The sequence below is a fragment of the Prionailurus viverrinus genome, chromosome A2, assembly GCF_022837055.1.
Source record: "Prionailurus viverrinus isolate Anna chromosome A2, UM_Priviv_1.0, whole genome shotgun sequence".
Classification (NCBI taxonomy): Eukaryota; Metazoa; Chordata; class Mammalia; order Carnivora; family Felidae; genus Prionailurus; species Prionailurus viverrinus.
The window spans coordinates 99622497-99635921 of record NC_062562.1 but is presented as its reverse complement, the minus strand read 5'-3'; the positions used below and the strand labels follow the sequence as shown (position 1 = coordinate 99635921).

At 43.9% G+C, this 13425-nt stretch overlaps 1 protein-coding gene across 4 annotated transcripts in view; it reads left to right on the top strand.

The window, feature by feature from the left end:
- The window catches only part of SLC25A13 (solute carrier family 25 member 13), a 184283-nt gene that overhangs the window by 120345 nt on the left and 50513 nt on the right, over nucleotides 1-13425 (top strand). For all 4 annotated transcript variants that reach the window (XM_047844735.1, XM_047844745.1, XM_047844756.1 and 1 more), the window contains 2 exons: nucleotides 9663-9715; nucleotides 11272-11352. In XM_047844735.1, coding sequence (XP_047700691.1) covers nucleotides 9663-9715; nucleotides 11272-11352 — 134 coding nt within the window. The remainder of the gene's footprint in view (nucleotides 1-9662; nucleotides 9716-11271; nucleotides 11353-13425) is intronic.

Here is a 13425-nt window from a genome sequence, read left to right as displayed (position 1 = left end):
GTCATGATCTTGTGGTTCACGAGTTGTAGCCCTGTTTCAGTCTCTGTGCTGACAGCTCAGAGCTGGGAGCCTGCTTCAGATTCTGATTCTCCCTCTCTCTCTGTTCCTCCCCAGCTCACCCTCTCTCTCTTTTTCTCAAAAATAAATAAAAAAATTTAAAAAAAATTAAGGAGGAAACCATTTAGTGGGTAATCATCCCCAAATAAATGCTCTTGCCGGTCCAGGAATAACTGATTTCTGCCTTTAAACTTTGCTATACTCTCCTCCCTCAGATGTTTCAGGTAAAGAGATGAGCAGCCTTAGAAACTGGGAAATGCTTGGGGGAGGACCTTTGGGGAGAATGACAGATTCAAGAGAAATCAGAATCTATGAGAAATACTTCTTTTTTTTTTAATGTTTATTTATTTTTGAGAGAGACAGAGACAGGATGTGAGTGAGTTGGGGCAGAGAGAGAGGGAGGCACAGAATCTGAAGCAGGCTCCAGGCTCCAGCTGTCAGCACAGAGCCTGATGGGGGGCTCGAACTCACAAGTTGTGAGATCATGACCTGAGCCGGAGTTGGATGCTCAGCCGACTGAGCCACCAAGGCGCCCCAATGAGAAATACTTCTTAAAGGAAGGTTTTTGTTTTTGTTTCTGTTGGTGGAAAGAGCTATAAAGAAAACCTGCCAGAAAGAGAAATTCAATCATTTTATGAATTAAACTTAATTTGGAGCACTACTTAATCTGTGAGGTAACTGGCAAAATAAAAAAAAAATTTAATTAGACTACTGATTGTTGTGAAGTCTTAAATGGGTCTATTTCAAGTTGTCTGTGTAGTGCAAAAGCAGTCACCTTCCATCCTGGAATGTTCTCAAGGTGACATCTAGAGGATATTGTGATGATATCTCAGGAAGTTATTGATATGTTTGCATTCTGGAAGGAAGTTTTATCAAACAGCTAATTTAAGTGAGGCCTCTTGTGGTTAATGTCTCTACAGAAGGGAGTACCCAAATTACATGGGTCCATGGTGAAATTCCTTCTTGCGTAATTCTTGTGTATAAAAATAGATTTAAAAAAAATTCTAGCACCCAAATAATGGATTCGAGTTTCTACAACTGTTTTGCATAACTTAAGAACACATGTGTTTTGGAACCAGCTACAGGGAGTCCTTGAACTGCCCCAGTCATGGGTGTCTGTCCACATCCAGCAGAGCTTCTAATGAGCACAAACTAGATTGGTTTGAACCTTATTTTTTTCAGGTAGTTTTTGCACATTTCAATTTAGGGTAATAAGGTTTTGAAAGGATCAGAAGGCAGATATTTGCTTCTAGGAAACTGTAAGCTTGGATAATCACATCTGCAGAAATCTACAGTGAGCCAACTGTACTGAGCACAGGGTGTTAACGTAGGAGGCAGAAAGAGCACAAAGTCAGACCAAGGTGGGTGGGTGTGTTGTCAGAGGCCTGACAGGGCCAGATGAGAACAGCAGCGAGCTTAGAAACTTGGGAAAGATGATGAAAAGATTGAAGGAAACGAAGCCCAGCAAAGAAAAGGTTGAGTGAGGTAGCTCCTGGCCTCTAGGATGGTAATTTATAACCAGCTGCTGCCACTGCTGAGGCTGAAGCAAGGGGAGCGGATGAAACCTCGGCAGCAAGGAATTAGTTGAGCTGGAAGGAAAGATAAGCATGAGTTGCCGTGTACCAACCATAGTGAAAAACTGAAGGAGGGGGATATGACCTTTCTTCCCAATGATCTTCACTTCTAGGAAACCAGCCCCGGAAACAGAGGAGTCAAAGGAACTAAATCCTTCCTAGACTATAGTCAGCATCATTCGTTCACATTTTGACAGTCTCTCAAAGGCAATCTGAGCCATGGCTGAGATATCAGATGGTTCTTGACATGTGCAGTAAAACACGTAACCCGGACGAGCAATCATTTACATCTGAACATCTGCACCCTGCCCCACTCCCCCTGCCATTTCCCCAGCTCAACTGCACAGTCGAGGGTGGGGTTGGGGTGGTTCCCCAAGAGCCCGCTGCAGACCTGGAGTGAGCCCAATGATCTGAAAGGGGATAGCCGAGGTTGAGGGGGGTGGGGTGGAAGCGCCTCATGCCTCAGGGCAATATGAGTCAAAGGTGGACAGACAAGCAGTTGGAGGGGGAGGGAGGAAAGAAAGCTTGAACAAGTGAAGAGAGAAGGCCATGGAACTAGGAGCAGGAATAAAAGCTGTGAGACTGGGTGCACAGAGTGCTGATAGGTCCAGAATGAAGGGTAATCTGATGTTGAAAGCAAGGAGGGGCTCTTTGGGAAGATGAGGGCAAGTGTGGTGGCCCCTACGGGGAGGTCAGGAGGGTAAGAACGTAACATCAGAGGGGTTTCCTCCGGGTTGAAACTAGATAACACAAGAAAGTGCTTCACATGCCTTTTGCCAGAGGAGATGCCCTGATCTCCCCTACCGAACTCTGCTGCTCGGCTCTGCCCCACATGCCTTCTACCGTGTTGGACATGCTCTGCAGTACCTGTGTCCAAGCTTGGCTTGTTTTTGTCTGACCTGAGATAGAGATGCTGCATCGGTTATGGAGATTCTTCCTTGTTGTGGCCCCTTGGTGTCTGTGCCCCCACCTGTCTCCTCCAGCCTGGTCTTTTGGGATAGCTACTGCATGGTGGTAACCCTTCTCCATGGACTGTCCGCCTGGCTCCCGACCTGCTTGCTGCTCCACCTGAGCCCAGTCCACAGTGCGTTCTCGACTCTGACTCGTTCACCAGGTTGTAACCTGCCACTTGGCCCTGCTGTTCGGTGCCTTCAGTGTTTTAAAGAGCCTCATATTCAGGACCCAGGAGGGGTGGGTGGAGGGATGATGTGGATGCCCACCATACATCCACCCTCCTTCTGTTGTGTGAAAGGGCCAGTCCACGCACGGCGCTAGCCCAGTGCCAGGCGGGACCCAGAGAAATGTCTTGGAACAGTCTGGGCCAGAAGAAAAGCCTTTACAGAGCAAAGGAGAAAATTGGAGCAGTAAGTCTACCCGAGTGAGCAGGGAAAAGCAGAGCACATGGGGGCTTGAGTGCGGTGGGGGAGCTGAATTTAGCTGAGTGCTGCTGCACAGTCACCAAATTCTTAGTGACTTGGGACGAGCTGCTTAGCCTCCCTAGATGCCAGTTTCCGTGAAGGAAGAGGATAGTGATGATGGTGATGTTGATGAAGATAAGAACAGACTGCAACAAAAATCACTTCTGTGGTACTTCCTGTGTGTTTGGAGGGCTTTATGTATATGAACTGATTTCATCTTCAGAACTACCCCACGAAGATGGTACTGTGTTTGTGTCCATTTTATAGATGTAGAAACTAAGGTACAAAGAGATTGGGTAAATTGTCCATAATCCCACAACTAATAGAGAACGGAGCCAGCATTCAGACGCGGCATCTGGACCCAGACTCCACACTCTTAATCATATGACTCTTCGGCTGCTCAGTAGAAATTGCATGGTAGAGAGTTGCTTATCTTCAGAGGTTGGGCACTATTTAACTTTTTTTTTTTTTTAATTTTTTAATGTGTATTTTTGAGACAGAGAGACAGAGTGTGAGTGGGGGAGGGGCAGAGAGAGGGAGACGCAGAACCCAAAGCAGGCTCCAGGCTCTGAGCTGTCAGCATGGAGCCTGACATGGGGCTTGTCACAGGGCTTGACACGGGGCTTGAACTCACGAACCACGAGATTGTGACCTGAGCCGAAGTCAGACGCTCAACCGATTGAGCCACCCAGGCACCCCGAGCAGTGTTTAACTTTTTAACGGAAACATTTTATTTTAACTTAAAAACGTAAAGATATGTTATTTCTGTGCTACTTCCTTATCTTTGCACAGAGTAAGCAGACTCTGTCAGACCAGATGCGCCCTCACATCTTGGGCACAGATCTTCTAAGGATAGGCATAATGCTATGAGGACAGCATTATACTCCTTACTTAATTCTGGACTGTGAATATGACTCAGGCCGAATTGCCTCTTGTAAGGAAGAGAATCAAGGATATGCCTTGGACAGGTTGATGATAGAAACATGACCTTTTTGGATACATTAAGAAGGTTGCGAGTAGCATCTAGCTCTTTGTATACATTTACTCATATAATTATTGTAATAAACCAGTGAGTCATCATTAGCATCCTTGGTTTTACCAGTGAGGAATCTAGAGTTCAAAGAATAACATCCCCAAGATCACTCAGCATGAAAAAGGTACAGACCTGGGAGTCAAGCCCAGGTCTCTCAATCTCCAAAGCCCAGGATCCAAGCCATTCATTTTGCTGCCAAGCCATTGGAAATAAATAGCTTCAATTAGGAGCATTATTAATGAGTTTCTTTCCTAGTTCCTTCCAACTCTGAGACTCTATATTTCTGAAAGATTTTTAAGTAAAGAATAGCACAGTAGCCCTCTGATCCAGCATACTGCTCCCAGGAACCCCTTTTTGGGTGCCAGATGAAGCTGGAGTTGGAGGTTCCTGATGTGAGCTTCGTTCCCACATCTTCAGCTCAGTTCCCATTGGGTTGCAAAAGGGATAGTGTGATTTATATCTCAACCCCATGAAATTTGAAGACAAAATACTATATTAATATTGTACCCTGTAAATCTTTTCTCGCATTAGCAGCCTTCTGGTAAAGTTTGCCAAAGAAGCATTGCCATATGTGCTGATGGAGCTGAACTAAAATGAGAAGATTAGAAAACTAACCACACTAATAAATTTCATTTGAGGCACTTGGAAAATAGACTGCTGTTTTGACAAGTTAGAAACAACACACACATCCATTCTCTGTTTCTGATGGTTAAAATGAGTTTCCAGACTCCAACAGAAACATCTTATATTAGAAGCCTAATTTTTCTGCTGAGTTACCCAGATGTCATACATATATGTACTTTCAACTTCAGTGTGATCGTACTGAAGTGCTGTAGCAAGACTGGCTGTTTTGGGCGTTACTGAGCCATGTTCCCCTGCCCCCTTGCTCCCCCCCCCCCCCCAAGCCAAGGAACCAAGAGGGTTATTGAAATTCCCAACTCTGTGACTTGCCATTGTCCCACGGATCATGACCACTTGCAAAGGGCATTGGTGTCAAGGCCCACATCTGTAGTGCCACTCAGATTGCCGTCAGATTGCCGTCCACAGCCACCTTTGTTTTCGCATTTAGCCAGGCCAGTTGCCACACGAATGGTACTTACCCAGGACTCCCCATGTACCAACATCTGGCCCAAGTCTTAGGCATGGATCTGTACTTTGGTTTTATTCTTACTGAGTTGAAGGTATTCATTTGGTGAAACTCAGGGCTTCTAATAATATTACTTTAACCTCTTAATTACTCTCCGAGTCTTAGCTCTCTGCCTTGATCATCTGTCTTTCACCTGCCTCTAGAACTTTTTACTTTTTAAACTTTACTCTCTACTTTAAAAGCCATCCCAGGTATCTACAGAATTTGGTGCACTCTTCTTCACGTGACATGGGAGAGAAGTTGTGGTACAGGGCACCAGGTAGGGTAACCCCCTACAATCAGACCGCCTGGGTTCAACCTGTTCCCCCATCTAACAGATGAGCGACCTTGGGCAGGCTCCTTGCAGTCAGCTTCAGTGTCTGTTGATGGGATAAACATAACTTTGCACTGAGTTACTCTTTTGACTCGAGTGGATTAAATGTTGATTCACAAAAAGCCCATAGAGCAGTGTGTGGCATGTAGTAAGTGCCCCCCAATACCGGCCGTTGTCATCGTCCCTACCGCTGCTATTTCTGACCAGCCTTCACTGATCTTGTCCCAACCCTGAATGTGCCACGAACTTGAGATTTGGGGGCCTTTCACTCACAATTCCCTCTGCCTGGCCACATTGCCCTGCATGCTACCCACATCCTTAAAGATCTAGGCCAGGGACCTCCTCCTCTTTGACGCCATCCTCCCTCCTCTAAGAAACTGGTGTTCTCCAACACGTTCACATAGTTCTTTTGATACCTCTGGGCTGTGGCACTCACCGCTCTTTTTTAAGGTGGTTTATCTCCTTTTGGGCACACCAAGACACCTAGGGTTCCCTTTTCTTTTAAACTGAGAATCTCTCCTGGGGGCAGCACAGATTTACTATGTCCGTCCCAGTTCCTTCCAGTCCCAGGCATGCAAAAGGCACTTGGTAAATGTTTGCTGAACAAATAAATATTTGCTGCCCTATATTTAGTCTTAAATACAGGTTTTTTTCTCTTTTGTTTGGTTTTGATTTTTGCTGTTCACGGTGCATTACTAAATTTGTAGTGAGAAAGACAAATCTCAGTAGCTGAAAATGCTGGCTGAAGTGATTGTACCTAACACCGTAGTCATTCGGCTCTGTGGGCTGTTTTTTATTAGTCATTTTAAAAGACTGTCACAGGGTAGTTCTAGAGACAAGAGATCATCATTTAAATCACAGTGCTTTCAACTCATCCATGGTTTTGGTCTACAATTTAATGATGAGAAAAATACATCTAGAAAGTAAATATTTAACTAAACATTTTGGTCCCTGACCTGAATACAGAGTGACATGGGAATCGTAAATGCTAAGATGTAGTTACAGCAGCTCATCCTGATATTCTACCTGTAGAAATTAACATTGTACTTTCATAACATAATAACAAAGCCTCTCTTCTCCTATTAGAGACATCATATTACCTCATAGGGTATAAGTAAAAGATTCACAAGCGAATGTAGTTTAGAAGGAGAGAACACGGCCTCCTTTGAATAAGAGCACTTGCTTTGCCCGATAGTTCATGTTTTCTGTGCTGCTCTGGGTTATTTAGATTATAAAGAGCAAAGCCCTATTCAAACTAGCGAGAGCAGAGCTTGGGTAAGGGTTTACTTGAGAGAGAAGGAAGGCAGAGCTCTCGCAGTGATCCCAGGGCGGGAATGTCCCTAGAAGCTGGCCTCGGAGGGACCAGAAAGAAGGTGGTCCAGGCTCCTCCTCTCATCTGCGCACCTTTCGTGGGCTGTGTTCTCTCTCTGGCATTTGCTTCCCATTGTCTCCTCTCTGCCATCTCACTTCCTTTTCTTGTCCTTATTTTCTTAATGCTTCACTGTGGCATTAGCACCTCCAGGGCTTCAGTTGGCCACATTCCCCACTCCACAGGGCGTCTTCTCAGTTTGTGCCTCTGTGCTAACTGGCTCTTCACCTCTGAGGACTCGGTTATGCTCCTGGGGGAAGATTCCTAACTGGCTAGCTCTACTTCTCTCCCCGCCCCCACCAGGAATAGAATTTAATGATTCAACACTTACACATAACACCCAGTGCTCATCCCAACAAGTACCCTCCTTAATGCCCATCACCCAGTCAGCCCATGCCCCCACCCAATTCCCCTCAAGCAATCCTCATTGTATTTAAGAGTCTGTTATTTAAGAGTCTGTTAAGGTTTGTCTCCCTCTCTGTTTTTATCTTATTTTTCCTTTCCTTCCCTTCCCCCTGTGTTCACCTGTTGTGTTTCTTAAATTTCACATGAGTGAAATCATATGGTATTTGTCTTTCTCTGACTGATTTATTTTTCTTAGCATAATACCCTCTAGTTTCTTCCATGTTGTTGCAAATGGTAAGATTTCATTCTTTTTGATTGCTGAGTGATACTCCAATGTATGTATAAACCACATCTTTTTTATCTGTTCATCAGTTGATGGACATTTAGGCTCTTTCCGTACTTTGGCTTCTATAGATAGTTGGCTGGCTCCACTTATGGTACCAGATCACAGGGCCCAGGTTGCTGAACTCAGTGGCTGCATCTATCTTAGGTGTCTTACCCTCGTCCAATCAGCTGTGGTCCTGGGGTGCAGCAGGCTCAAAGAGTGGCTGCCTAGAGAAGACCTTGCAAACTCATATGAGGATTAAATGAGTTAGTAAAGTGCCTGACACACAATGAACAATTTGTGAGCTGTTTTCAAGTTAGTTCCTTTTAAACAACATTCTCATTAGCATCATCCTCATCACTCAGTTCCACAATGAAATGAGCTTTCTCACATTTTTTGTAAATGATAAAGCTGTTTCATATGTACTTTTTCTAGCACCAGAAGCACAGAAAAACACCTCTTTCTTGTAATGATATCAGCAGAGCAAGAAAATGATGAATGACAACTGTCAGTTGTCCTCATTGCCATGTTGGCATTGGGGGGGGGGGGCCCTTGGTGAACTGATGCTCAGACCCTAAAGTGTAGAGCCTTTCCCAGCTGGAGCAGATTACCATGATGTCGGAAAGAGGTCCAGGGCTGTCAGATGGATGGATGGATCAATCGATTGATCGCTCTGTCTTTACAACAAGCTCAAATTATCTTTGAAACCCTGCGCTACTCAATAAAACATGTCTGCAGGCTGGATACACACAGCCCTCATGCTAGTAGCAACTTTTGTCCGTGGGCTTAGGAAGAATAGTGTGTGCCAGTCTGGTCTCTCAGAAGACTTTGCAAGTGAACCCTTTTATGTCGATGAATTAGAAAATTGTCCTTGATAAACAAAGGCTAGCATCATGAAGCCCCTCTCGAGGACAGCAGTATGACACCGGGAACAATGTATTCTGATCCTCAGGGATAGCTTGCTGCGTGTTTCCAAGAAAAGGCATATGCCTTTGATTTTATTTTCTCAGAAAGAACAAATGAAAATAATAATATTTTTTAGTTTACCTATATAGGTCCGCTCCTGCTCTAAGTTCCTTTCCTGGAAGCGGCCATAACCTCTCCCTTGTGCTCTGATTCGTAATTCCCACTCAGCCTACATGTTTAAAACTGAACTCTTCACTTCTCACCCCTTCATCTCTACCCAGGTATTCATGTCAAACCCACTTTTTCTTTTGCTGTCTCCTCTCCTGACCCACACACGCACGCGCACACACACACGTGCGTGCATGCACCCACACCCATTAGTATGTCCTGTCTTTTTTCCACCCAGCAGCAAGAATTGGTCTTTTTAAAAATATGAATTAGCATATCACTCTCCTGATTGAAGCTTGTAATTACTTTTCATTGAACTTAGAATATTATCAAACTCAGGACCCTGGCCTACCATGTGGCGGTAGCATCTGGCCCTGACCTGTGTCACGCCTCACTCCTGCTTTGTGCGAGGCAGCTCACCAAGGTTCACCCTCATTTTTGAGCACACCAGGCTTGTTCCTACTCTGCTTTCTTTGCCTTATCTGTTCCCCTTCCAGAAATGTATTTTTCCCTAGTTGTCACATCTTCGGAAAAGCCTCTCCCTTGCTTCTGTCTGAGGCTGGTCCGAGCAAGAACCTTGTTTGTCTTGTGCTTGTTGCTAAGTGAATGAATGGCTAAACTGTGGGCCTTTGGGGGTAGGAGGGATGAGAAGAGTGTTAGAAAAAATAATCTATTCACTACAGTGCACTTATTTCACTTACTTCAGAGGCAGAAGGGAAAAGAACAAACTTACGGAATAATGAGATTTCCTATATCACTAATACTGTTGACTTACCCAACGTGCAAACGACCCAGAATATGAGAGGGAATTTGCTTGGGCCTGATGTGGCTCTGAGACACATTAGTACTTACACATACCATTCTGAGTATTCTCGTTAAAAGGAATAGCAGAAAATCGCCGCAAAGATTGCCCCAGTTTTTAGATGGTGATCCCCTCTTTAGAGCTGTTGATTTGTTTAGTTAACAGTAATTTATTTAACATACTTCTACTTTTTGTTGTCTTTTAGGTCTGTTGCCACAGTTATTGGGAGTTGCCCCAGAGAAGGCCATAAAACTTACAGTAAGTCTTTTGAGTTGATGCTTCTTAGGAAGGGAGTTTGCATACACACAGGAGTCCAGCAGATACTCTCATGGGAAATAGTGGGTTTGTGTTTCCTCAGAGGCGCTGGCTAATCTCAACCGAGGCCCTCGTGACACCCAGCTTCCCGCTGTCCTCCACTGAACACCGAACATCCACACATGTGATGTTGTATTTGAACAAAACTTACGGCGGCTGCTACCACCACTACCGCCACTGCCACAGCGGCAGAGGGGGCAGCACTTGCCGCTAAGTTTGCCTTGAGACCGACCGTATGAGACACAACACGTATGATCTGCTAGTGTTTAATCTCAAGCAAAGTGTGACCCAGAGGTTAGATAAGGAAAGTGTGGTCCACGGGGTTTAAGTGTTTACCTGTGTTCACACAATTCATCACTGGGAAGATTAGAATTCAAAACCAGATTTTTCTGACTCTGAAGTTCAATTACATGTGCTGTTTATAGAATTCATGTTTTGGGTATATTCTCTGAGCATCTGCTGCACCACATGTTCAGGAGTCTGAGTTCTAGTTGAAGTTGATCCTTTATCCACTGCTAGGCTCTCGTGTAACAGACGGGCGATTTTCAGGAAGTTTGTGGAATGGGTGGATCCTGCCTTTCTATCACGAAGGTCATAAAGCCCCAGGAAGTTCAACTCTACTTTTAGACTGGGCTCTGTAGCCATGGTGCCTGAGATTTTTTTACCGTGTTACTGCGTGACCTTGGGACACCTAATCTTCTCTAGCTTGTAGCTTCCAAAACCATGATTGATTTTTAAAATTGCTTGTAGTACATACCAATTTGAGTAGATGGTACTTAATTAATTAATGTTACTGATGTTGAGAATCCCTAGATACTGAATTTCTATCAAGCTGAAAATTCTGCTTATTCAACTTTGTCTCAGTAATGAGTTTTGTTTTAGATTCAATTTTGTTAGAAGACTTGAAAGTGATTTTTAATCAAACTCTGTGAAATAGTTTTTAACTTCTAAATCATATGTTTTTATTTTGTCCCTCATGTCACTATGTCTCTCTTATGCTCTTGTGGTTGCCAGACATATTTACATTTTAGGCTTATAAGTCATCTCTTTCCCTTTTCCTTCTCCTTCTCCTTCTCCTTCTCCTTCTCCTTCTCCTTCTCCTTCCCTTCCCTTTTTTCTTTTCTTTTCTTAACATTTTATTTTTAAATAATATCTTACTTAAAGAGTAATTTCCACCCCAATGTGGGGGTGGAACTCACAACCCTGAGATCAGGAGTCACGTGCTCCACCGACTGAGCCAGCCAGGTACCCCTGGCCATCTCTCCTTCAGTTTCTTTCTCCCTGAAACATCTGGAAGATACACAGATAGATAGACAGACAGAAGACAAACTACATATGTAGTTGAGGGTACTTCTCAAACTCTTACGATTCTTAATTTACTCAGTTTATGATTACTTCAGTATACTTAGAAAAAGAACATACTTACAGTTGTATATTTATGTGTGTTTAATGCCTTTCTTTATGTTTTTCATCATCTTCCATAAATATTTTTCTTTAAGGTGAATGATTTTGTGAGGGATAAATTTATGCACAAAGATGGTTCGGTCCCACTTGCAGCAGAAATCCTTGCTGGAGGCTGTGTAAGTACCTTTTACAGAACTCTGTGTTTGAAAAGATTATTGCACATGTATATCCCCACCATGGTAACCTAACGTGGACTAAGGCTTCTGTTCAACCACAGATCCTGTGCAAGGGCAGAGCCTAGCCTTCACGGACAACCATTCCTGAGATGGAAGGGTAAACGTTCCTGATCTTATTGCCTGTTAAGTCATGCCTGTTAAATCCATCATTGCTTTTGGTTGGTTCTGCAGTAGAGGTCATTTGTGGCAGAAGTGTTTGGCCTTTGAAAAAAACCTTTGCTAACCTTTTTCTGAAGTTAATTTCTAGCACGTTCTTTCCTCATGGCACCCTCTGCTGGGTCAGGCACTTAAATTTGTCGTTTGGAGTCAGCAGCCATAGCTCTGTGCTTTGCTTTACCTTACAATACCAGCGACTCCTCAAGCTTCTCTGTGCTTCTGGAAAAAGGACACTGGGAAAAAACTGGCTGACTGTGTTCCGCATTGTCAAAACTGCTTGGAATGAGTATTTCTTTATATGAATGAACAACCTGCATCTTGTTCTTAAGCTCTGCAAAACATGATGTCTTGTTTTATCTCATGTACAGGTTTGTTCATGTGAATGCAAATACTTTAAGTAAATTAAACTCTTCTACAAAGACTGGCACTATTTAAAGATAAGGTTGGTTAAGTAAACAGACTTTGATCACTAGGGCAATACAATATCGGTATATTTTCCATCTAAACCTATGTTTCTTGTGAGAAAGATGAGGTCACTTACTTTTTTTAATTAGCTTGTTCTCTGCAGGGAGTGGTACTCACGAAATAATCTTTTCTTGAAAATCATTGCGTTTAGATGGCAATGGCATCTAAAGGGCAAACACCTGAGAATATTGAACCTTTGTTTGGAAAGGGCTTATTGTCCTCACATTGAATGGGGGTTCCTTGAATGCAGCAGGAACTAAGAAGTCCTAGTCCTGGTAGTTCTTAAGAATTAGGTGGAATTTGGCTAGTGCCTGACTTTCTTTCTGTTTGATCACTGACCTGTCATAGACGGCCAAGTAGGATCCCCTTGTCCTGTAACTTTAGGAGCATTCAGGATGGAAAAAGGGAGGCTTTAATGTCTTAAATAAAAAGAGCACACAATAATAATCAAAAAGAATATTATTAGAAGGTATAATAGCTACTCTTCCTGGTAAGCAGTCTTCATTTGAAACAACCATAGTGTTCATTTGAGTAACTAGATTTTCTCATTGCAAAGTGGCATGGCCACAGTCTGTCTGGCCTGGCCTCCAGGCTGGCGCACGGGACTTGAGCTAACAGGGTGTTTCTGTAAGTCACACGGGTTTGCTTTTCTGAAGAAGTCAGGTTTTAAACCTGCTTGAAAAGACATGATTGTAGATCTCTGTAAGAATTTAAAATGTGAAATTAATTATGTGAAACTGCTCGAGATTTTGGCAATGATCTGGAGGTTTATTTTCTTTTTAATGAAAACATTTTGCCTGCACCCGGGCCTGGGTGCCGGGGAGATGGGTTGTGGCGCGTCCTGTCTGCCGTAGGTGGTCTTGTTCTCTTGTCTGTGGTCGCCCATTTTAAACCCAAAGCACAGATTGGCATCAGAAGTGGATGCCTCGTCATTGTAAAGAGGCGTAGCCCTTCTTCAAACTTGATCTAAACACGGGCTTAAAACTGGAGCCACTTGGGCTTTGCAGCTACTTAAACTATCTGTGAAAGGAGGTCTGCCGTCCTTCATCTCAAAGGCTGGTAGACAGCGGGGTCCTCGATGTTTCAAGTCTCCCGTGTTGCTCCCGCCACCAACGCTGCTTTAAGATGAGAGAGTTTATTTTTCGAGTAAGCAATCCTGTAGGTAGCAAACAATCCAGACCCTTCAGATCTCTGAACAGTGGGACGGATGATCCCATCTTCAGTGTGTTTTTAAAGCAGCTGCACCTTCCCTTGCCAGCTGCGACAGCATTTTCCCATCCTTGGAGCCAGACACACACCTTAGAAAGTCCTGTGAGCTCCAAAGCCTCGTCTCTCCACCTGGGAATACAAAGGGCTTTGAAAGCTTGGGTCACGTGGCCAGTCCCCCTTCTT